Here is a 24352-nt window from a genome sequence, read left to right on the forward strand (position 1 = left end):
CCAGTACATCACCCTTTGGGGGATTCTCATGGACGTACAACTGGATCCGGAGGCTGAAGATAAGCCAATTTGGGCCTGGAACAACAATGGGACATACACCGCGTCCTCTGCTTATAAGATGCTCTGTCAAGGTGGGATCCGGTTTCATTCTTTCTCGGCTATCTGGAAGTGTTGGACGCCGCTTGCTTGCAAGATCTTCATGTGGCTTGCAGTCCAGTACCGTCTGTGGACCGCAGATAGGAGAGTCCGCCATGGTCTGCAAGACCAAACTTCCGCATGTTTTCTATGCGACCAAGAGGAAGACACAGTTGATCATATCTTGTTGCAGTGCGTGTTTGCGCGACAAGTATGGTACCTGTGCATGTGCAGGATGCACTTGGATCCGCAGCTCTGCCCTAATGCTTTGGATAGTTTGGTGCCATGGTGGTCGGCGTCTAGGAAACGTATCTCTAAGGGATCCTGGAAACGTTTTGATGCGGTGGTCATGCTCATCTGCTGGAGTCCATGGAAGCAACGCAATGGGAGAGTGTTTGGAAATCGTTCCATCCTGAACGAGTGGGGCACGGCCGAGGCAATCTTCGACGAACTTAGGAACTGGATAGCAACAGGAGCTTTTGGAGATCATGTAGTTAGTGAGGATTAGTGTCAGACTTTCGGAGTGGATGTCTGGCTATGTTAGGATCGTCTTGTGATCCCTAACTTGCCACCCTTTGGCGTACCCTAAAAAAAAAAGTGATCCGCAGACAACTGCCACTTTTGCGTGGCCCTGTGCGACCTCGGGCGTGTATACGACGCTGTCCTCCTCCTGCAGGTGTTAAAGTAGGAGCTCTCCACCGGTTTGTGAGAGAGTAGGCTAGGACTTGGGTGGAGTGGTATGGGTTCTTTGCTCAGATGTTCACATCCGGTGCAAAGCCTCTTGTAAATATCTTTGCTTTCTTCTATAAAGATATGGTATTGGCGTACTGTCGGAAATAGAAAACTTGACAAGCATCGTCAACTGTATATTATTGTATATTATTTCGGTGCTTATTCAGGGTACACACACAGGCTTTCTGTGTAACATCTACAAGGTAAAGACACTCAACCAACAAAAACGAACGGGGTGAAACAAGGTTCTATCTCTTTCTGCACCGCTGCATCTTTTACAGGTGTATATAGAACATACATAGCAGCAATATCAGTAACACAAATATGCAACAACACCACAATGATCCTTGTTGACCAGAGCATGGTCTCTTGTCTGGTAATATTGACCAGAAAAGAACTGGTAATGCAGGCACGATTATGCCGAGACAACCTGCAGGTTCACAGCTTCCATTCAGCAAGCGAGAAAGCAGGTGATCGCAATCCGCAATCAACAGCAGAGACCAGAAGGATAGTTTCAGGCTGTTATGTACATGGTGCCAGAAGAGTGAGCAGTATGGTCACAAGGCAGGAGCCTTGTGCCAAGAGACGCAGACAAAGGCAAGAGAGTTCTGGAGGGGAATCACATGTACCTCTAGTTCATGGGACTTCTCCAGCAAATAAGGATCAGATATTGGAGGTTCCAATAAACTGACTGATGCTGTTGACACCTTTCATATGGTGGTTCGCAACTTCAAGGAGCATCATGATTCATATCCATGGAGGGCTCGTACGAATTGGGATGCATAGAGTCCTGGTTCTGGGGAGAATGGTCATCCCGAGCTCTGCTTCCACTTGGCGGGGAGTTTACAGGGCCATTTCCTGAACACTGAACCAGATGGTTTGAATGGGAATTTTGCTGTGAAGGACTGCTGAAAGCATTTGAGATGCCTGCAGTTCTTGTTTGATCGGTTTGGTACAGCTGAGAGTCAAGTGCAGCTGCCACATTTCCAAATGAGAAGGAGTTGATTTGGACATTTGCAGAAGGAAGACCATATGCTGGCTGTGGAGTTGGATGTTGTGAAGACCCTGCCATGCCTCCTCTGCTCTCAATCTCATTCTGTGTAAAGAAGAGAAGTATCAAGGACTTGGGCCAGATACTAACATAACAATAGCAAGAGCTAAAGAAAACAAACAGGGAAATATCATCTTTTGATCGAGGGCACAAGTTAATTCATGTATTGCTACCAGCAGCTTTAGCATTTCGATGGGCAAATGAATGATTTTGTGATGTTTGTATATCTTACTCTGGACCAAAAAGAGATGCCAATTATCTTAGTTAACGAACACATGCTACATTTTGCATCCGACACAAGGCATTGGCATAATATGTAACCTAGGGTTTAAACAGATTTAGAGAATTGGTTGAGACAAGTTGATATTCAGTTAAAAAGAACAAGTTATTCATATGACCTGCAAGTAAGCAAGTACATCAGCAACAGACACTCCCGATGCTTCTTCATGCTGACTGGATATCCACCGATGGGTACGCTCCTGCCAAAAATCCAAGGCAAGAGGTTGGATCAATTGAAGCAAATTATTAGCTGACAGTATGTGGCACTACATTGAAGAACACGAAGTGGTGGACTGAACAGATTCCACACACAACTTACATGCCGCTCAGACAAACACCTAACTTACCACTCAGAACACAAAGTCGATTCCTATCATCAAAACGTCTGTGAAATCCGAGTTGCATACATGATTATATATGCAGCACATTGCAAACCCCTTACTCTTTAGGACTGATTGTGTGCACTGTGTTGAGCTTTGGGCTCTGCACTAGTCTCTTAACCCACTTGAAAACAAACATTACCACCACACTGCCCCGAAACGTGCCGCGACATCAAAAGAATCGCAGCGCCATTAGCAGCGCCAACCGAAGCACCTCTTAGTCCCATAGAGATCACCGGATGGCACGCACAACTGACGCTGTTGATACACTCTGTAATATGCTGCAGCTGTTAATTCTCCGATTCTCTTCAGCTCCAATGGTGTCGCACAACAGTGCACCACCATCTTGGCGAAGTACCAAGCCGTGCATTATTCTTTTTGATTATATCTGGTTTTCTCGCCGCACACCGAATTTCCACGAACAGGTGACATGCTCCACCCAAGAAGCCCCCAAATCCCAGCACCACACCAAGAATTCTCGGCCAAATTCAGCAAAAGGAGCCAAATTCTCAATCCTAGACCACCGGGAATCACAAAGAACTCGAGGCGGAGCCCTATCACCCTCTAATCCCCGCATAATTCGCCATTGACCGGACCCAAGAACTGCCAAGGCAGGATCAGACGACGCGCCAACCGATCAATCGGGCAACCGGCGGAAAACGGAGAGGCGGGGGAGGGGGTTGAGTTTACGGACCATGGCGTGGCGCTCGCCGGCGATGAAGGAGGCCTTCTGGTTGGCGACGGCCTGCGCGTAGAGCTGCGAGAGCGCGTTGGCGGCGCCCCGGAACGTGTGGTGCACCTCCGCCTCCGCCTCGTCGTCCGGACCCCGCTTCTTCCCCGCGTGACGCGCCGCCTCCATCCGGAAGATGGCCGGGGTACGGGCCGGAGAACCTTCTGGAAGCTTCTCCCCGGAGCAGAGGCGAAGGTGAAGGCGAAGGTGGAGATGGAGGACGAGAGGAAGCGTCTGATGGCAGTGCGATGGTGTCACGTATGGTGCTGGTGCACGCCTTCGCGGGCTCCCTGGACCGGGCGCCCCTATGTCTCGCTTATAGCGAGATGAAGGGAACCCTCGCGTCAAGGGCAGCGCCAGATGGTCCAGCCCAGGTGCTCTGAGGCCACAGGATCCATTTTTTTCTTTCCTTTTTCTGTTTTTTCACGTTTTTTATTTTCATTCTCTGATTTCTTTTTTTACTTTTGTTTACACTTCCAAAAATTATTAAAAAATATTCCCTCGGTTCCGAAATATAAGATCTTTCAGCTTTATTCTAAATTGAATGTATCTAAACATGTTTCAGTGTGTAGGTTCACTCATTTTAGTCCGTATCTAGTCCATATTGAAATATCCAAAACATCTTATAATTCGGAAAGCATGTGAATATATTACAAAAATATAATTTACATAATGTTTTGACAAATGTTAATCATGCATTCAAAAAATGTTAAATGTGTATAGAAAAAATGTATACAAAAAATATATAATTTGTGTGAAAAGTGAATCATGCATTTTAAAAATGTTAATTAAGCATTTAGAAAAAAAATCAGCAAATATTAAGAAAAATGTCTATATAAAAATGTCGATTTACTCAAAAATGTTAATCTTGCATTTGAAAATTGTTGATCAACCATTTGAAAAATGTTAAATATGTATAAAAATGTTATCCATATATTAAAAAAAAGTAAATCTTGTACCAAATTTTTTTTAATAAAAAATATAAAAAGTAAATGTTAAATTCCTAGAGAAAAATATTGTCCATGTATTAAAAAATTAATCTTGTATTTAAAAATAATAATCGTGCATTTGAAAAATGTAAAATATGTGTATAGAAAACAAATGTTGACCATGTATGAAAAAATGCTAATCTTGTATTTGTAAAATGTTAAATATGTATTAAAAATAATAATAGATATATACCAAAACATTACAATCTGTACGAAAAAAGATAGCCATAAAAAATAAGATTTCAAAAAATGTTAATTGTGTATTTTTAAAAATGGTAAAAGTGCATACAACAAAATTTCCTTATTTATATGCAAGAAAATGTGGAATGTGTACTAAAAGCAAAAAAGGGAAAGGAAACAAAAAAATAACAAAAAAAACCAATAAAGAAACAAAAAAGGAAAGAAAATAATGAAAACCAATAAAGAAACAAAATAACAAAGAAAAACGATAAGAAAAATAAGGAAAAACAAACAAAACCAAAGAAAACGAAGAAAAAGAAAAGAAAAAACCTAGTTATAACCTAGAAAGAAACAAATAAAAAAGAATAAAAGAGAAATAAAGAACCCATTCAAACATAGAATGAAACAAAGAAAACCTGTGAAAAAACAAAGAAACAACAAAAAATACGATGAAAAAATGAATCTTTTACCTCAAGTTGAGGTCGCGCCTTCTAGTTTTACACGAGCACAATTGTGCCTCACTGGGTAGCAGCGGTACTCGGCATGAAGGAGACCTGGGTTTGATTTCTCATTCTCCCTTTTTACCTATATTCTTTTGTTCCGCGTAAGAGCTAATGGGCCAGTCCATTACTACGGATGCTTCATGCGAGAACTTGTTCCATGTACATGAAGCGAAATATAGCTCTCGCGCCCTAGACGTGGTAACATTCTCCCGTGGCCAAGTTTATTTGTCTAGGCTTTCTTAAAGAACGCCTAAGGGGCGTGTTTGTCCCAAATCATATTCAATGCTTTAAGCGCCAATTATACGTGTTTGGGAAAATTGGCGCACCCCCTCCCCTCCACCTTGGACTCAGCTCATGTAAAAAACCTCATTCGCACAGTCACTCGCGCCAGCTTCCTATGTCAACCAGTCTAGCTAGTTTTTTCTCTCATGGGTTTTAGTAACCTTCTAGCAGGCTCCACCAGCTTTTTCTGGAGCAGATTTTGCTTGAATTTTCCCAAGATGAGTTTTCCTAGGTTTTTCCTTTGTTCCCTTTTATTATTGTTTTCATTTATTTTCATTTCTATTTTAAAATATATTTTTCAAATTTCAAGACTTTTCCAAAATTCTTGATCAGTTTTAAGTGAACATTTTTTTACATTCATGAACTTTTTCCAAATTATGAACCTTTTTAAAACCTCTAAATATGTTAAAATCTATGAACATTTTTTCTAAACCATTGAACTTCTTAATAATCCATGAACTTTTATATCCGTGAACTTTTTCCAATTTTTAAAATTTAATATCAAAATCCACGAAAATTTTCTAAATTTGCAAACTTAAAAAATATCAAAATCAATGAAGTTACTTCCAAATTTTGAACTATTTTCACATTTGTGATTTGTGTTTAAATTTATGAACTGTTTTTAACCCATAAAAGTTTTCCAGTAATTTCAAAAAATGTTGTTTACACTTTTTTAGTTATTTTGTCAAAAGTCAACGGTCAACAGGCCCACGTATCAACGCGCCCTTGTGGGTGCTAGTTGGCCGATAATTGGCGCTTCATGCACTCGTTAGGAGCTCTCCGTGTTTGGTTGCCGGCCCAGTTTTCACGCTTCCATCCGAAACTCTTATGTGACGCTCTTTGCGTCAAAGAAGTGTTGTTTCGCGCGGACTGTCCTACTGGCGGGCTTTGTGTTTTTTGTTTCTCAGTATGAGTTTATGTCTCTCGTTTATGTTTCGTGTCTTACGGGAGCTCCTTGTTCGGACACAGGTTGGGGGGTAACAAGCAATCCCCAAACCCTATTCCACGCTTCAAGCGCTTATTATAGTGCAAATTCCAACCCAACGCACACCTATTCGGGCTGGGCCCATTCTGCTTCATTGGTTTCCTTCTTCGGCATGACATTTAAGAGAGCTCTTAATTTGCGCCTTTCCTAACTGGTGCTCACGCACAACAGTGTATGGATCCGGCCTAGCTAAGTTTTTTTTTAAAAAATGGATAATTGGTGAGCTTCCAACTGTTACCATAAAGGGTTGACCGTTGACTTTTTCAAAAAAAAGAGATAGTTCGGGAAATACAAACAAACGAAAAAACATTCAGCAAGTTTTTAAAAATTCATAAAATTTGGAACACAGAAGTTCAAAAATTTGATAAAATTTCACAAATATAAAAAAATCAACAACAGAAAAGTTCAAAATTTGGAAAAAGCTCGAACAAAATGACAAAAAGATCATGAATTTAACAAAATCAAAAAAGATATGAAAAAAGTTGTAATTTACTAAGAGTTCACGAAAGACAGTTCACAAATTTGAGAAAATGTTCTCGCATTTGAAATGGAAAGTTCACAAAAATTTAAAGAAGTTTTCAAATTTGAAACAAGTTCACAAAATTTGGAATAGTTCATAAATTTGATATAACCAAAAAGGAAGAAAACAAAAAATAAAACAGTAAAGAAAAAGGGAAATTAGGTGGAAAGAAGAAAACAAAACCGGTGAATAAAACTACATGGGCCGGCCCATTTAGGTACCATTGTTGAGGACGGGGTGTGTGACAGTTAGCAAAATGCACTGTAACCGGCGCTACACGCACCAAATAGAAGTTTGTTATACGACGTTGTTTCGTTTTTGCGAAGCCGGTTTTGTGAAGCTTCTAGAAGCTTTTGGCTGGTTCTTCTCTTTTTTTAGTTTTCTGGACCCTTTTTATTTTTTACTTTTTCTTTTTGTTTTCTGGACGGTTTAGAAAAAACTTCATGACTTCAAAAACTGTTCAGAATTTCAAAAAATGTTTGTTACTTCAAAAATTCAGAAAAATGTCCATGAGTTCTATAAACATTGTTAGTTGAAAAATGTTCTTGAATTCAAAAAACAAATTCAAGTTCAAAACAATGTTCATGAATTCCAAATATAGTTATCGTATTAGGAAAATTTTTATGAATTTAAAAATATTCGTGGGTTAACTATTTGGAAAACAATGGAGAATTAAAAGTGTTTGTGATCTCAAAACACGTTCAAGATTTCAAACAATGCTCTGGAAATTAAAAAATGTCGTGAATGGAAAATTATAGAAATGAAAAAGTGAATATGAATAGAAAGGAAAAATAAGACAAAAATAAAAAAGAAAAGGAACAACATGGAAAAACCTGAAGAAAATAACACAAAGAAACCGGCCTAGGAAAGTTGTACAAGCTTCCACAAACAAGAATAGGGAGTCTCCTATACAAACCTACTTGCGCCGACCCAATATGGAACGTAGGGATCACACGGGGTATGCGATTGATCGCTACCCAGCAAACTGCGTGACAAATGGGAAGCATTGCATTTTACTATGTTTTTGTTGCACCGCGCCACCAGATCCCCACATGGGTTGCAACATAGCGATAGCTAGCGCACTGGCACGCACGCTCACACGCATCATCTGTTTTTTTCCTTTTGACCATTTGCCCCTTGACCCATTGAACACTTGACCAATTGCCCATTTGACCATTGACTATTGACTAGTTGACCGATCACTTTTGAAGAGAAATTCACGAAAATAAAAAAAGACCGTGCAATTGAAAAATTAGTTCACAAATTTCGAAAAAATGTGTGAATTTGGAAAATTTAATGATTTTGAATTTCCAAATGGTCACGAATTTTCAAAAATTCATGGATATAATTTTTTTAAAATTTTAAAAAGGTTCACGCCTACAATTTTTTTTAATTTGAAGATCGTGCATCTGATAGAAAGAAAGGGATTTCACAAAAAAAAAGTCCATGAATTTGGAAAGTGCATTAATGTAGAAAAGGTTCGTGATTCTGAATTTGAAAAGGTCATGAATTCTACAAAATGTTCATGAATTCAAAAAAGGTTGAAAAATTTCACTAATCTATAAAAGCTTATGAATTTTAAGTTTTGTTCACAAATATGAGAAATTTATGAATTTGAAAAAAAGGAAATAACGTGAAAAAAAGAAAACAAAACCGGCTAATAAAACTATAGGGGCCGGCCCATTTAGATACCATTGTTGTGAAGGGTGTGTGTGACAATTAGCATACTGCACTTTAACCGGCGCTCCAGGCGCCAAATTGATGTTGGTTATTCGACGATGTTTCAGTTTGCAAAGCCGGATTTGTGAAGCTTCTAGAAGCTTTTTGTTGGTTCTGCTTTTTTCTTTTTTAGTTTTCTAGACCTTTTATTCTTTTTAATTTATTTTTTCGGTTTTGTGGATGGTTTAGAAAAAACTTCAAGATTTCAAAAACTTTTCAGAATTTCAAAAGATATTTGCTACTTCAAAAAATATTCAAAATTTTGAAAAAATGTTCATGAGTTTAAAAAAATTGTTAGTTCATGAATGCGAAAAACAAATTGCAAGTTTGAAACAATGTTCATGATATTCAAGTATAGATCTCGTATTCGGAAAATGTTTATGAATTTAATGGGTTAACTATTTGGAAAAAATGGAGAATTAAAAATAGTCATGATTTCAAATCGTGATCTAAAAAAGGTTCATGATTTCAAACAATGCTCTAGAATTTGAAAAATGTCATGAATGAAAAATTATTAAAAAATAAATAGACAGGAAAAAGAAGACAAAAAGAAAAAAGAAAAAGAACAAACATGGAAAAACCTGAAGAAAATAACACTGAGAAACCGGCCTAGGAAGTTTGTACAACTTTCCCCAAACAAGAATAGGGAGTCTCCCATACAAGCCTACTTGTGTCGACCGAATATGGAACGTAGGGATCACAGGGGGTATGCGATTGGTCGCTACCCAGCAACCTGCGCGATAAATAGGAAGCATTGTGTTTTACTATGTTTTTGTTGTGCATCTTATTTTGCGCCTTGGTAGGCTACATAGCGCCACCATATCCCCACATGGGTTGCGGCATAGCAATAGCTAGCGCACTGGCACGCTCGCTCACACACATCACCTGTTTTTTCCTTTGACCCATTGAACAGTTGACCGTGCAACTGAAAAAATAGTTCACAAATTTCGAAAAACTTTTTGAATTTGGAAATGTTCATTATTTTGAATTTAAAAATGTTCATAAATTTTAGAAACTTCATGAATACAATTTTTTTGTGAATTTGAAAAAGGTTCACGCCTACAAAAAATTGAACATGTTCATTTGAAGATCAAGCATTCGATAAAAAAAGGAATTTCACAAAATAAATTGTGAAATTGAAAAAAAAATCATTAATGTAGAAAAGGTTCACGATTCTGAATTTGAACAGGTCCATGAATTCAAGAAAATGTTCATGAATTCAAAAAAGGCTTAAAAAGTTCACTAATCTAAAAAAAGTTTGTGAATTTGAAGTATTTTTACAAATTTGAGAAATTTTACGAATTTTAAAAAAGGGAAGAAGGTGAAAAAAAACAGTGAAAAAAAATACATGGTCCGGCCCATTCAGATAGGATTGTTGTGGATGGCGTGTGTGACGGTTAGCAAAATGCACTTTAACTATCGCTCTAGGCGCTAAATAAAAGTTGGTTATCCGAAGCTGTTTTGTTATTGCGTAGCGGGTTTTGTGAAGCTTCTAGAAGCTTTTGGTTGGTTCATCTCTTTTTTCGTTTTTAGTTTTCTGGACCTTTTTTTATTTTTTCATTTAGTTTTTTGGTTTTCTGGACAGTTTGGAAAAAACTTCATGATTTCAAAAATTGTTCAGAATTTTCCAAAAAATTGTTGTGCCTTTAAAAAGTATTCAAAAATTTGGAAAAATGTTCATGAGTTTAAAAAATATTGTTAGTTGAAAATTGTTCATGAATTCGAAAGACAATTGCAAGTTTGAAACAATGTTCATGAATTTCAAATATAGTTCTTGTATTAAAAAATGTTTACAAATTTTAAAAATATTCGTGGGTTAGCTATTTGGAAAAAATGGAGAATTAAAAATACTCATCTTTTCAAAAGGAATTCGTGATCCCAAAAAGGTTCTTGATTTCAAACAATGCTCTGGAATTTGAAAAATGTCAGGAATGGGAAATTATAAAAATAAAAAAATAGAAAGGAAAAAGAAGACAAAAAGAAAAAGAAAATTACAAACATGGAAAAACCCAAAGAAAATAACACAGAGAAACCAGACTAGGAAGGTTGTACAACCTTCCCCAAATAGGAATAGGCAGTTTCCCATACAAGCCTACCTGTGCCGACCCGATATGGAACGGATCACAGGGGGTATGCGATTGGTCCCTACCGAGCAACCTGTGCAACAAATAGGAAGCATTGTGTTTTACTATGTTTTTGTTGCACATCCTATTTGGCGCCTTGGTAGGCTACACAGCGCCACCAGATCCCCACATGGGTCGTGGCATAGCGATAGCTAGCGCACTGGCACGCTCGCTCACACGCATCGTCTGTTTTTCCCTTTTGACCATTTGCCCCTTGACCCATTGAACACTTGCCAATTGCCCATTTGACCATTACCTATTGACTAGTTGACCGTTCACTTTTGAAGAGAAATTCATGAAAATGAAAAAAGACCGTGCAGTTGAAAGAATAGTTCGCAGATTTTGAAAAAACTTTGTGAATTTGGAAAAGTTCATGATTTTGAATTTTAAAATGTTCATGAATCTTAAAAACTTCACGACTACAATTCTTTTGCCTATTTGAAAAAGGTTCACACCTACAAAAAGAATGCTCATTTGAAGACCGTGCATTCGATAGAAAAAAGGGATTTCACAAAAAAAAGTTCATGAATTTGAAAAAAGTTCATTAATGTAGAAAGGGTTCGCAATTCTGAATTTGAAAAGGTCCATGAATTCAAAAAAATGATCATGAATTCAAAAAAGGTTGAAAAAATTCAGTAATCTAAAAAAGTTTGCAGATTTGAAGTTTTTTCTCAAATTTGAGAAATTTTACGGATTTGAAAAGAAAACTTCATGATTTTAAAAAATAAAACAAAAATAAAATAAAAAATCCAAACAAATGCATAAAGACCGAAAAAATCGGCCAGAGCAAATAAAAAAGACAGAAGGTTCTACAAACTTCCCAAAACTGGAATAAAATATTGGGAAACGTTGCATGGAAAACAAAAAAAAAATCTACGCAAACGCAAGATCTATCCACGGAGATGCATAGCTACGAGAGGGGAGAGCATCTATATACCCTTGTAGATCGCTAAACGGAAGCGTTTATCAATGCGGGTTGATGTAGTCGTACACCTTCACGATCCGTTCCGAGCAAGCACCGAACGTACGACACCTCCTTGTCCAGCACACGTTCAGCTCGATGACGTCCTCGCCTTGTTGATCCAACAAGAGGAGCGAATTAGTAGATGAGTTTCGGCAGCACGGCGGCGTGGTGACGGTGGTGGTGAAACTATTTCCACAGGGCTTCGGCAAGCACAACGGATTGAGAACGGAGGATGAACTAGAGGGAGGAGACTAGAACCACACTTGGCTTCTAATTATGAGGATTTGAGGTAGTTAGGGCTAGCTCTAATTTAGTCAACTAGGACCAACTAGAGGAAGCTCACAAACATGTGTTCTAGGGGCTAGCCCTGCTCCTCTATTATATGTTGAGCCTTGGGGTCGTTACTTGGAGAGAGGGCCTCCCCAAAGTCGGTTTGGAATGCAAGGAAGAGTCCTTCTCGGATTCCAGCACCAGACGCCAGGGTCCCTGGCGTCTGGTCCCCTCCCTCTGCAAAACTTCCTTTTGCACCGACCTAAAGCCCTGTGGGCCTTACCCCTTAGCCCAACCAAAGTGTCCTCGCACCAGAACATTTCTGGAAACATCTAAAAACCTTTCGGAGACCAAATACTATCATCCTATATATCAATCTTTACCTCCAAACCATTCTGGAGCTCCTTGTCATGTCTTTGATCTCATCCGGGACTCTGAACAACATTCGGTCACCAACATACATAAACTCATATAATACTATATCGTCAACGAACGTTAAGCGTGCGGACCCTACGGGTTCGAGAATGATGTAGACATGACCGAGACACTACTCCGGTCAATAACCAATAGCGGGACCTGGATGCCCATATTGGTTCCTACATATTCTACGAAGATCTTTATCGGTCAAACCTTTTATGACAACATACGTAGTTCCCTTTGTCCATCGGTATGTTACTTGCCCGAGATTCGATCGTCGGTATCTCCATACCTAGTTCAATCTCTTTACCGGCAAGTCTCTTTACTCGTTTCGTAATACATCATCTTGTAACTAACTCCTTAGTCACTTTGCTTGCAAGCTTCTTGTGATGATGTATTACCGAGAGGGCCCGGAGATACCTTTCCGTCATACGGAATGACAAATCCCAATCTTAATCTATGCCAACTCAACAGACACCTTCGGAGATACCTATAGAGCACCTTTATGATCACCCAGTTATGAAGTGACATTTGATACACACAATGCATTCCTCCGGAGTCCGGGAATTGCATGATCTCATGGTCGAAGGAACATGCATTTGACATTAAGAAAGCAGTAGCAATAAACTGAACGATCATATGCTATGCCAACGAATGGGTCTTGTCCATCACATCATTCTCCTAATGATGTGATCCCGTAATCAAACGACAACTCATGTCTATGGTCAGGAAACCTTAACCATCTTTTGATCAACAAGCTAGTCTAGTAGAGGCTTACTAGGGACTTGGTATTTGTTTATGTATTCACACATGTATTTAAGTTTCCGATCAATACAATTATAGCATGAATAATAAACATTTATCATGATTAAGGAAATATAATGATAACCACTTTATTATTGCCTCTAGGGCATATTTCCATAGTCTCCCACTTGCACTAGAGTCAGTAATCTAGATTACATAGTAATGAATCTAACACCCATGGACTCTTGGTGCTGATCATGTTTTGCCCGTGGAAGAGGTTTAGTCAACAGGTCTGCCACATTCAGATCCATATGTACTTTGCAAAATTTCTATGTAGATCCCGCCACAACGCTCTGCTTAGAACTGCACCAACTGACGGCTCCACCATTCAATATAAATACGTATCCGGTTTGCGACTTAGAGTCATCCGGATCTGTGTCGAAGCTAGCATCAACGTAACCATTTACGACGAGCTCTTCGTCACCTCATACATGAGAAACATATCCTTGGTCCTTTTTCAGGTACTTCAGGATATTCTTGACCGTTGTCCAGTGATCCACTTCTGGATTACTTTGGTACCTCTCTGCCAAACTTATGGCAAGGCACACATCAGGTCTGGTACACAGCATGTCATACATTATAGTACCTATGGCTGAGGCATAGGGAATGACTTTCATTCTCTCTATCTTCTGCCATGGTTGGACTTTGAGTCTTACTCAATTTCACACCTTGCAACACAAGCAAGAACCCATTCTTTGATTGGTCCATTTTGAACTTCTTCAGAACTTTGTCAAGGTATGTGCTTTGTGAAAGTCCTATTAAGCGTCTCGATCTATCCCTATAGATCTTTGATGCCCAATTTGTAAGTAGCTTCACCGAGGTCTTTCATTGAAAAATTCTTATTCAAATATCCTTTTATGCTATCCAGAAATTCTATATAATTTCCAATGAGCAATATGTCATCCACATACAGAAATGCTATAAAGCTCCCACTCACTTTCTTGTAAATACAGGCTTCACCGTAAGTCTGTATAAAATCAAATGCTTTGATCACCTCATCAAAGTGTATATTCCAACTCCAAGATGCTTGCACCAGTCCATAGATGGATTGCTGGAGCTTGCACACTTTGTCGGCACCCTTAGGATCGACAAAACCTTCTAGTTGCATCATATACAACTCTTCTTTAAGAAACCCGTTAAGGAATGCAGTTTAGACGTCCATTTGCCAGATTTCATAATCATAAAATGCGGCAATTGCTAACATGATTCTGGCAGACTTAAGCATCGCTACCGGTGAGAAAGTCTCATCATAGTCAACCCCTTGAACTTGTCGGAAAAAAAATTGCGACAAGTCGAGCTTTGTAGACAGTGATATTACCATCAGCGTCTGTCTTCCTCTTGAAGATCCATCTATTCTCAATGGCTTGCTGATCATCGGGAAAGTCCACCAAAGTCCACACTTTGTTCTCATACATGGATCCTATCTCAGATTTCATGATCTCAAGCCATTTCTAGGAATCTGGGCTCATCATAGCTTCTTCATAGCATGCCTACATTGAATTGATGAATTGGAGCTATTGTGCATTGCTCTAGGTTATGACTGTTACATAATGAATGTCATCCACACAAATATCCATCACTGATCCAATGCCTACGCTTTGCTCATACTGTCTTTGCTAAGTTACTCGTCGTGGTGATCTCACGACAGATGCCATGGGATGGCTAAAAGAGGGGATAGGGACAAGGGCACCGGTGGGCTCCAGAGGCGAGTTTGGCACGCGCAAGTGTGAGACACGAGACGTACCCAGGTTCAGGGCTCTCCGGAGAGATAACACCCCTAGTCCCGCCGAGTATGGTTTATAGGAAGTGGGTACAGGTTTGCTCCTAGAGCTATTCTGGGGAGGAAGGAAGGCAGGCCAGTGCATAGGCTGCCCCTTCTCCTGGTGGGTGGATGTTTGTGTGTTAAGCTAAGGAATTGACTGGTGATCGCCTCATGCGTGGAGGCCTTCTGGGGGGGGGGGTCTTATAGGCTGACCCCCAGGGTTACAATGGTAAAGATACATAGGCGCGGGGACCTGGTGTTAGCATCTGGGAGTCGGCAGTGGGGGTCGCCAGGTCTGCCGGGTCCGCCGGATGCGGGTCTCACCGGGTCCGCCGGGTGCGGGTACGGCCGGCTGCTGTGTACTGTTGGCACTACTTGCCAGACATCATGGGACGGCAGCACCGCCTTGCTACAGGGTTGCGCCTCCGAGACGCCGCCAGCCCCGGGCGGTGGCTTGGTCGGCACGACGGCCGCGGCCGCCGGGGCTGGCGCAAAGGGGGACATACTATGGCCACGCTTACGTGCCGCTGTAGGTTAACTTCTTGGGATCGGCCGGCATGCGCTAGCCGGCTGGCCAGGTTGAGCTAAGAAGCCGGTCAGGGGCGAGCCGGATTGAGGGGCGTTGTGAGCCCTGATGTTTTTGAAAAGGTCCGGGTTCCATTGCCTGCCTGGGGGCCATCCCCGCGACAGTAGTCCCCGAAGTTGTGAAGGCTCGCCGGCTCCAAGTAGGAGGGCCTTCGCAGCTTCGCCCCCCCTGAGGAGGCAGCTGGGTTGATGAAGCTTGCGGCCGCCGGGTCCCGACAACACCCACTGTGTGCTGGCTTCCGGAAGCCAGATCACGGCACTCCGGCATGGGCGGGAAACCGAGGTGTCCGCTGAGTCTTGAAGGGGAAGGGACGTGCCTCCCACGGCCCGATGCAACGCCACGTGGTGAACAATAGCTGACAAGGCCCTGCCAGGCCACACGTGCGATGGGGCGTTACATTGGGCTGGGCCCCGCCACGCCACGCCCTCAGCCCGTGCGTGGGGGATTGATTGCGGCAGCGGTGGGTGATTGCACTTCTCCATGCAATTAAGTCGTGGGGCAAAACATGCCCGCACAATACGGGGAAGCGGAATCGTGGGCACAACCGATCCTACTTTCCCACATCTTGTCATGTTTATAAAAACCGAGGGAGGGGTGCGGCAGAAAGGGCCTCGCATGCTCCCCTCGCCTTGCTCTTCTCCTCCTCCAAACCTCGATCTCGCCTTCTACCGCAGTGCTCTGCCGCCACTTTGCAACGCCCAACGACCACCCCGACCTCTTGCTTGCTGGCACACCTCATGCTCCCGACCATCTCTACTGATGGCACGACCCAAGGGGTCCTGTGAGGGGTCCGAGACCACCGAGGAGGATATACAGTACCTCCGCGACACCAGGCGGCTGCCGCCAGCGATGAAGGTGGCCACGCGCATGGCGGGCAACGAGATTGTGCCGCGGCCCGAGGGGACCGAGCACGCGGTATTCCTCACCCACTTCAAGCGCGGGTTTTTTGGCCTTCCCGCGAGCAAGTTCCTCCGTTCTTTTCTAGATTTCTTCGGGCTGTAGCCGCACCACTTGGGGTGAACTCGATGTTGTAGCTCTCCGGCTTCGTCACGTTGTGCGAAGGCTACCTGGGCATGGAGACGGACATAGATCTCTGGGTCCGTCTCTTCTTCTTAAAGCAGCAGGGGTCGTCGGCCGGCGTGATCTCTGCCTGCGGGGCCGCTGTCGTCTCGGGCCGGCCGCACGGGTCATTCCCCAAGATGCCCTTGGAGGATTCTGCCAAGAAGTGGCAGAATTCTTTCTTCTATGTGCGCAATCTTGGCACGGGCCGCATCAACTTGCCGCCGTTTGTCGATGTGCCGCCACAGGCCAAGACGAACTGGAACTACTTCCCAAAGAACCCGCCGCAGGGGGTGCTAAACTTGTGCAGCCGGGTCGCCGAGATGACGGCGCGCGAGGGGCTCACCGAGGCGGATCTCGTCACGGCCTTCATTGTGCGCCGGGTGCTGCTGCTGCAGCGCCGGGTTCACATCATCGCCAAGATGGACGGCCAGCAGGACCCCATCCGGATGTCCGCCCGGGAGCTGACGCGGTCACAAGTCACCGACCGGGTCAACAGCGTCTCCAAGGCCGGATTGGTTGTGGACTAGCGCTATGGGAAGGCGCCCTACCACCGAGGGAACCCGGCGCCAGCGGTGAGTTCCTGGTCTTCATATTCTTCTATGACTGAGCTTCTCCTCCGTCTTGATGCGACGAAGGAGAGGCTGTTGCTCGCGGTTGAACAAATGTGTGATGGGGCGAAGGCACAGGTCTTGGCAGGCGAGCGAGCCGACTCGGCCAAAGGCAAGTCCACCGGCGAGAACATGGAGCTGGCCGAAGCGCAGCCGGCGGGAGCTGAAGCCGGCGCGACGTGGGTAAGTCTCCGAACCCATACCTCTTGCGAGACTGGCTAGACGACGACGAGGAGAACCTGATGGGCGTTGGTAGTGCAGTGCAGCCGTCGGGAGGGGATAGCAGTGTCAAATCCCCGAGGAAGTTGAAGAAGGCGGCCGAGGGATTCAGCTATGTTATGTCTCATTCTGTTACATCTGTTTGCTTGTTGCATGACCGCCATTGTAATTAAACCTATAATCTATCAAGCTCGCTCTATTGTAAATGCTTTCCTCAATGAATATGCCTCTGACAAAGAAAACTAATTCATTACATTTATCTCGATACTTTATTCCGCTGCTATGTTTGGATTAAGTTTCAAAGCTTTCGAAAGAAAATTTGAATCTCCCATTCACCCCCCTCTGGTCGATATACTCTTGGTCCTAACAATTAGTATCAGAGCCAGGTTCTCCCTATACTCAAGTGCAAATTATACGGCCATGTCATTGATACGCCCATTTTGCATCATGTTTTCTTACTGTTATTTATAATGTTTTCATCCATAATAAGGCTTTTTGGAGTAATTCTAATGCCTTTTCTCTCATAATTTGCAAGGTACACACCAAGAGGGATAATTCCGGCACCTGGAAATCTGGACCTGGAAAAGCTACGTCAGGCCACCTATTCTGCACAATTCCAAATAAGCTGAAACTTCACGGAGATTTTTTATGGAATATTTAAGAATTATTGGAGCAAATAACTACCAAAGGGGGCCCACCAGGTGGGCACAACCCACCTAGGCACGCCAGGGAGCCCAGGCGCGCCCTGGTGGGTTTTGCCCTCCTCGGCCCACCTCCGGTGCCCATCTTCTGGTATATAGATCATTTTACCTAGAAAAATAAGGAGAAGACTTTCGGGACGGAGCGCCGCCGTCTCAAGGCGGAACTTGGGCAGGAGCACTTTTGCCCTCCGGCGGAGCGATTCCGCCGGGGGAACTTCCCTCCCGGAGGGGGAAATCATCGTCATCATCATCACCAACAACTCTCCCATCTTGGGGAAGGCAATCTCCATCAACATCTTCAACAGCACCATCTCATCTCAAACCCTAGTTCATCTCTTGTGTTCAATCTTGTTACCGGAACTATAGATTGGTGCTTGTGGGTGACTAGTAGTGTTGATTACATCTTGTAGTTGATTACTACATGGTTTATTTGGTGGAAGATTATATGTTCAGATCCATTATGCTATTTAATACTCCTCTGATCATGAACATGTTTATCATTTGTGAGTAGTTACTTTTGTTCTTGAGGTCATGGGAGAAATCATGTTGCAAGTAATCATGTGAACTTGATATGTGTTCGATATTTTGTTAGTATGTATGTTGTGATTCCCTTAGTGGTGTCATGTAAACGTCGACTACATGGCACTTCACCATATTTGAGCCTAAGGGAATGAATTGTGGAGTAGCAATTAGATGGTGGGTTGCGAGAGTGACAGAAACTTAAACCCCAGTTTATGCATTATTTCGTAAGGGACCGATTGGATCCAAAAGTTTAATGCTATGGTTAGAATTTATTCTTAATACTTTTCTCGTAGTTGCGGATGCTTGCGGGAGGGTTAATCATAAGTAGGAGGTTTGTTCAAGTAAGAACAACACCTAAGCACCGGTCCACCCACATATCAAATTATCAAAGTAGCGAACACAAATCGAACCAACATGATGAAAGTGACTAGATGAAATTGCCGTGTACCCTCAAGAACGCTTTTGAAAGGATCGATATAGTTGACTAGAGGGGGGGGGTGAATAGGCAACTAACAATTTTTAGCTTTTCTTTACCAAATTAAACTTTGCATCAAAGTAGGTTGTCTAGATATGCAACTAGGTGAACAACCTATATGATGCAACAACAACAAGCACACATGCAAGCAAAGGATATGACACAAATAAGATAGCACAAGTAAAAGCACGAGATAACCAAGAGTGGAGCCGATGAAGACGAGGATGTGTTACCGAAGTTCCTTCCTTTTGAGGGGAAGTACGTCTCCGTTGGAGCGGTGTGGAGGCACAATGCTCCCCAAGAAGCCACTAGGGCCACCGTATTCTCCTCACGCCCTCACACAATGCGAGATGCCGTGATTCCACTATTGGTGCCCTTGAAGGCAGCGACCGGACCTTTACAAACAAGGTTGGGGCTCTCTCCACAACCGAATTGGAGGCTCCCAACGAAACCACGGAGCTTCACCACAATGGAATATGGCTCCAAGGTGACCTCAACCGTCTAGGGTGCTCAAACACCCAAGAGTAACAAGATCCGCAAGGGATGAGTGGGGGGAATCAAATTTCTCTTGGTGGAAGTGTAGATCTGGGCCTTCTCAACCAATCCCTACAAAATCAACAAGTTTGATTGGGTAGGGAGAGAGATCGGGCGAAAATGAGCTTTGGAGCAACAGTGGAGCTTGGGGGAAAAGAGGTAGGTCAACTTGGAGAAGAAGACCTCCTTATATAAGGGGGGAGGACAAACCAACCATTATCCTCGCTCAGCCCTGCACAGGGCGGTACTACCGTTGGGGTGGGCGGTACTACCGTTCCACCTCGCGGTACTGCCGCGCAGTATGATGGGAGCGAGAAGCAGAGCAGGACCTGGACGAAGGGCGGTACTACCGCGGTGGTAAGAACGGTACTACCGCCCATGAGCGGTACTACCGCCCCTACTGCCGCAGCTAGTGCCGCAAAACCTGACACGAAAGGAGAACCCTCGAGTCGAGGCAGAAGGAGCACGGAGCCGCAGCGGTACTACGGCTGAGGGCTCCCAGCGGTACTACCGCTGAGGAGTGGTACTGCCGCTTGTAGCTCTCAAGCGGTACTACCGCTGGGGTTCGCGGTACTACCGCTTGGACCAGACCTCAGGGAGAAGGCAACAAGGGGGCCTTCAACGAAACAGAAAAGCTCAGAGGGTACAGAAAGGGATGTGTACGTGTTGATTCCACCCTAGCCAAACCAATGCGGACCCCCTCTTAATAGGACGGCTATCCTACGACTCAAATCCATCGAAAAGAAACGTAGACAAACGCCGTCTTCAATAGTCTTCAAGGGGCACAAAAACCGTCTTGTGCCTAGTGATGAAACGTCTGAAATACTCAAGGCACACGATTAGTCCGCAAAAGCATTGTCATCAATCACCAAAACACCTTAGGGATAAATATGCCCTTACAATCTCCCCCTTTTTGGTGGATTGATGACAATACGGGATTTGCACAAAGGAAAAAAGATAGGACATAAGCAAACCCCACATCTCTAAAATATAGACGGGCTCCCCCTAGATGTGTGCTATCTAGATAGGTGCTTTGGACTGCACGGCACACATACTAGGATCAACACTCCCCCTATATTTTATAGACCATGCATATCTTGCAACAATAAGGCTAACACTAAGCAAGATAGTAAATATGAGACAATATAAATACCACAAGATAACATAAGCTCAATAAGATGCGATAGAGTGCATATGTCTTACACCATATGATAGATAAGTCTCACGAGCACAAACCAAACCGAAGCAAGCAAGGTTCAACACTAGAAAAGAGTTTGCGAGAAAGACAGGCAAGGCAAACACGCCACACAAACACACGCTCGCAACTCGACAACGACAAATCCCTAAGCTCTCTCCCCCTTTGGCATCGAGACACCAAAAAGGCAAAGAGCGTTGCTAAGGCTCCAGGTGATAGCAAACTGAGGGGCTCTCTCATCACATCCTGGCGGGGTCATCTGCACTGCCATCCTCAGTCGGAAACTGCTCGGTGTCTGAATCGGTCCATGGACAGTGCTGCTGAATCCACTCCTCCTCCTCCTCCTCCTCAGTGATCTGGCCCTCAGAACCACTGGCAACGGTCGCACTCAACTGACGCATGAGCTCCTTGTGACGACCCTGGCCTGCTTCTCAGCCACATGAGTCATGTACTGACCATGAGACTCCATGTAGAAGAGTTTCTTCATCTTGCGCTTGAGCTTCTTTGCCCAAGAGGGCTCTGCTCCAGAAGGCTCATAGTCATCGTCATCATTAGCATCAGCCTCGGTCTCCATGTCAGCAGCTCCAGGCGGAACGCCAGAACTCGGAGCAGCGGTGCCCCCAGTTCTCCTTCTTCCTCAGACGCTTGATCTCATGAGAAACTAGATCCCCAGTCTCCAACAATACCTTAGGATAAACACACTCCCAGGCCTTCTCAATGAGCAACATGATAAATGGTCCATAGATAGGGCATTTACGCTCAGAGATGGCAGTAACCAACTCAGACCACATGACATGAGAGATATCCAAGGATTCTCCAGTGTTTTCTTCCTTCTCATGCTGACAGAAAAGAAGCATGTCCACAAGGAAAGAGTGTACCATATCCAAGTTGCCAATGCAAGGGAAGAGAGTCTCCCTGAAGATGCGAAAGGAGAATGTCTAGAAATGCAGGCAGCTCATAGGTCTCCTTCTGAGTCACTGGGTGAATCTTCAAAGTACAGTATGGCTAGAGAGATTGCTTGTGAGTGGAAGTTGCATTGCGGTGAGGGCGAAAGCCAACTGGGTTCTCAAGACCTTGATCCTCAACTTGAAGAAGCTCCATGAAGGCCTTCCACTTGACAGAGAGCAGCCTGCCATTTGTCATCCAAGTCAGAGTCCTGTCCTCATCTGTGCCAAGATGGACGGCGGCAAAAAACTGAGCCACCAAATCTGCATCAAAGTCCTTGTTGAACTGCATGATCCTAAGGATGTTCAACTGAGTGCACATCTGAAGAGCCTCCCCAAAGTAGACAGGATCCTTCTCCATAAAGTCAACGTCGATGGAGCGAACAACAACAAAAAGATTCTTCTTGGATTTGATCACATCAAAGTAGATGGCATACTGAAAAACGGTTCCAGAACGGGCGGTTGACCAAAGTGGGTTCTTGATCGACCTCATAGGGGTTGCACCGACGCTTCTCCCAGAATTCCTTGGCAGACATCTCTGTCACAGACTTGGTCCTTGGCTTGGGCTTGGACGCACTCATCTTATTCATTTGAGGAGGAGGCGGAACACTTGATGAGGCCGCCGTTGTCTCAGAGGTGCGTAGCGCTTGGAAGTTGCACGCCCGGGGTTGACACGGCACGCATGCTGCTCAGAAGGACCATCACCTGGAACCAAACACACGGACACACGAAACAACCAGAAAGAACGAGCATAAGCCACCAAACACAGCAAAAGAGATCAAAAAATGGTAGGAATAGGATGGAATTGGGCAAACAACAGTAGTACCGTGATCCATAAGCGGCAGTACCGCCCTAGCGGTAGTACCGCTCCACTGGGAGCGGTAGTACCTCTCAAGACGGGGAAACGGCGGTTCCCTACTGTCGTGGTCAAATCCGGCACTACCGGACTGCCAAATTCAAAAATACTCCTACCAATAATCAATCCAAACAGTCTAGTCGCCTTCTCCAACCTACTCAAGCCTAGATTTAGCCAAAAATCGAGAGATGCAACCACTATTGCCCCTAAGACACTAGATCTGAAATCTAGACAAAAAGAGAGGAGGAACGGGGGCAATACCCGCATCCATGGCAAGAGGACGGGGTGGGGATCGACTCCACCAAAGGAAATGGAGAGGGACGGCCCGGAGACGGCGGCCCGCCGAAGCCCTCCTGCGGCGAGTCGACGCTGGAGAGACGAAGAGGAACGAGGGGGCGGTGCGAATGGGTATGGGGGAGACGAAACCTCCCCCTGCCCCGTCAAAACCCCTGGTCCCGCCCCTCAACGGTAGTATCGCTCGGGTGGGCGGTAGTACCGCTTGTCAACATAAGCGGTAGTACCGCGCACCACCAGTGGCAGTACCGCCCAGCAAGACTCAACGACTAGACACCAAACGGCTCGGCTCAAAAAGAAAGGAAAACAAACGGCAAGAAGAGAAAACTAAGACTCAGCAACAAGAACACCAGCAAGAGGACAGGAAACACACACACCTCTTCAAGAGAGGGCGGTGGCCGAGGCCACCTATGTTTGAGTCAAGAGGTATGGCGCCGCGAAGATTTTAACCTTGGGCCCATGACCAAAACTCGTCTTTGAAGCACAAGTACCATAAAAATGGCTAATGTGAAAGACTTGATCAATTTATGCATAATAGGGGGAGGGAGAGTTCATTGAGAGAACAACACTCCCCCTATCTCCATGCCTACACCTAAACAAGACAACAAGTTGAGTATGGTGGGGTGTGCAAGGGTTCAAGTCACATTGCTCGAATCAATGATATTTAGCTCATGCCTTAACTCGCGAAATCTTGCTTCTTCCAAGGGCTTCGTGAAAATATGTGCAAGGTTATCATGAGTGTTGACATAGTTGAGCTCGATCTCCCCTTGATACGTCTCCAACGTATCTATAATTTTTGATTGCTCCATGCTATATTATCTTCTGTTTTCGACATTATTGGGCTTTATTATTCACTTTTATATTATTTTTGGGACTAACCTATTAACCGGAGGCCCAGCCCAGAATTGCTGTTTTGTGCCTATTTCAGAGTTTCGCAGAAAAAGAATATCAAACGGAGTCCAAACGGAATGAAACCTTCGGGGACGTGATTTTCGGAACGAACATGATCCAGAGGACTTGGACCCTACGTCAAGAAAGCTACCAGGAAGCCATGAGGTAGGGGGGCGCGCCCTCCACCCTCGTGGGCCCCACGTTGCTCCACCGACGTACTCCTTCCTCCTATATATACCTACGTACCTCCAAACGATCAGATACGGAGCCAAAAACCTAATTCCACCGCCGCAACCTTCTATACCCACGAGATCCCATCTTGGGGCCTGTTCCGGAGCTCCGCCGGAGGGGGCATCAATCATGGAGGGCTTCTACATCAACACCATAGCCTCTCCAATGAAGTGTGAGTAGTTTACCTCAGACCTTCGGGTCCATAGTTATTAGCTAGATGGCTTCTTCTCTCTTTTTGGATCTCAATACAGTGTTCTCCCCCTCTCTCGTGGAGATCTATTCGATGTAATCTTCTTTTGCGGTGTGTTTGTTGAGACCGATGAATTGTGGGTTTATGATCAAGTTTATCTATGAACAATATTTGAATCTTCTCTGAATTCTTTTATGTATGATTGGTTATCTTTGCAAG

At 44.0% G+C, this 24352-nt stretch overlaps 1 protein-coding gene across 2 annotated transcripts; it reads right to left on the reverse strand.

Annotated features, from left to right (window-relative positions):
• Positions 1-993: 993 nt before the first annotated feature.
• LOC123077509 (uncharacterized) lies at positions 994-3591 on the reverse strand. Of its 2 annotated transcripts, XR_006436663.1 has the most exons (4): positions 3272-3584; positions 2317-2397; positions 1497-1963; positions 994-1297 (listed from the first exon to the last, which is right to left on the reverse strand). XR_006436663.1 is itself a non-coding variant. In XM_044499790.1 (3 exons), exons 1-3 carry the CDS (start codon positions 3434-3436, stop codon positions 1598-1600), a joined length of 612 nt encoding a protein of 203 aa, XP_044355725.1. In that variant the 5' UTR covers positions 3437-3591; the 3' UTR covers positions 994-1597. The 2 variants fall into 2 exon arrangements, 1 of the variants encoding a protein (XP_044355725.1); XM_044499790.1 differs by having other exon boundaries at positions 994-1963; positions 3272-3591.
• Between the last annotated feature and the right edge of the window lie 20761 nt (positions 3592-24352).

The sequence above is a fragment of the Triticum aestivum genome, chromosome 3D (assembly GCF_018294505.1).
Source record: "Triticum aestivum cultivar Chinese Spring chromosome 3D, IWGSC CS RefSeq v2.1, whole genome shotgun sequence".
NCBI lineage: Eukaryota > Viridiplantae > Streptophyta > Magnoliopsida > Poales > Poaceae > Triticum > Triticum aestivum.

What these genes read in the sequence shown, in the direction of transcription:
- LOC123077509 (XM_044499790.1), bottom strand. Translation starts at nt 3,436, where the DNA reads ATGGAGGCGGCGCGTCACGCGGGGAAGAAGCGGGGTCCGGACGACGAG. An exon ending in CCGGCGAGCGCCACGCCATG is followed by an intron (nt 2,398 to 3,271) that starts GTCCGTAAACTC and finishes GATTTTTGGCAG; the next exon opens with GAGCGTACCCATCGGTGGAT. An exon ending in ATGTACTTGCTTACTTGCAG is followed by an intron (nt 1,964 to 2,316) that starts GTCATATGAATA and finishes TTCTTTACACAG; the next exon opens with AATGAGATTGAGAGCAGAGG.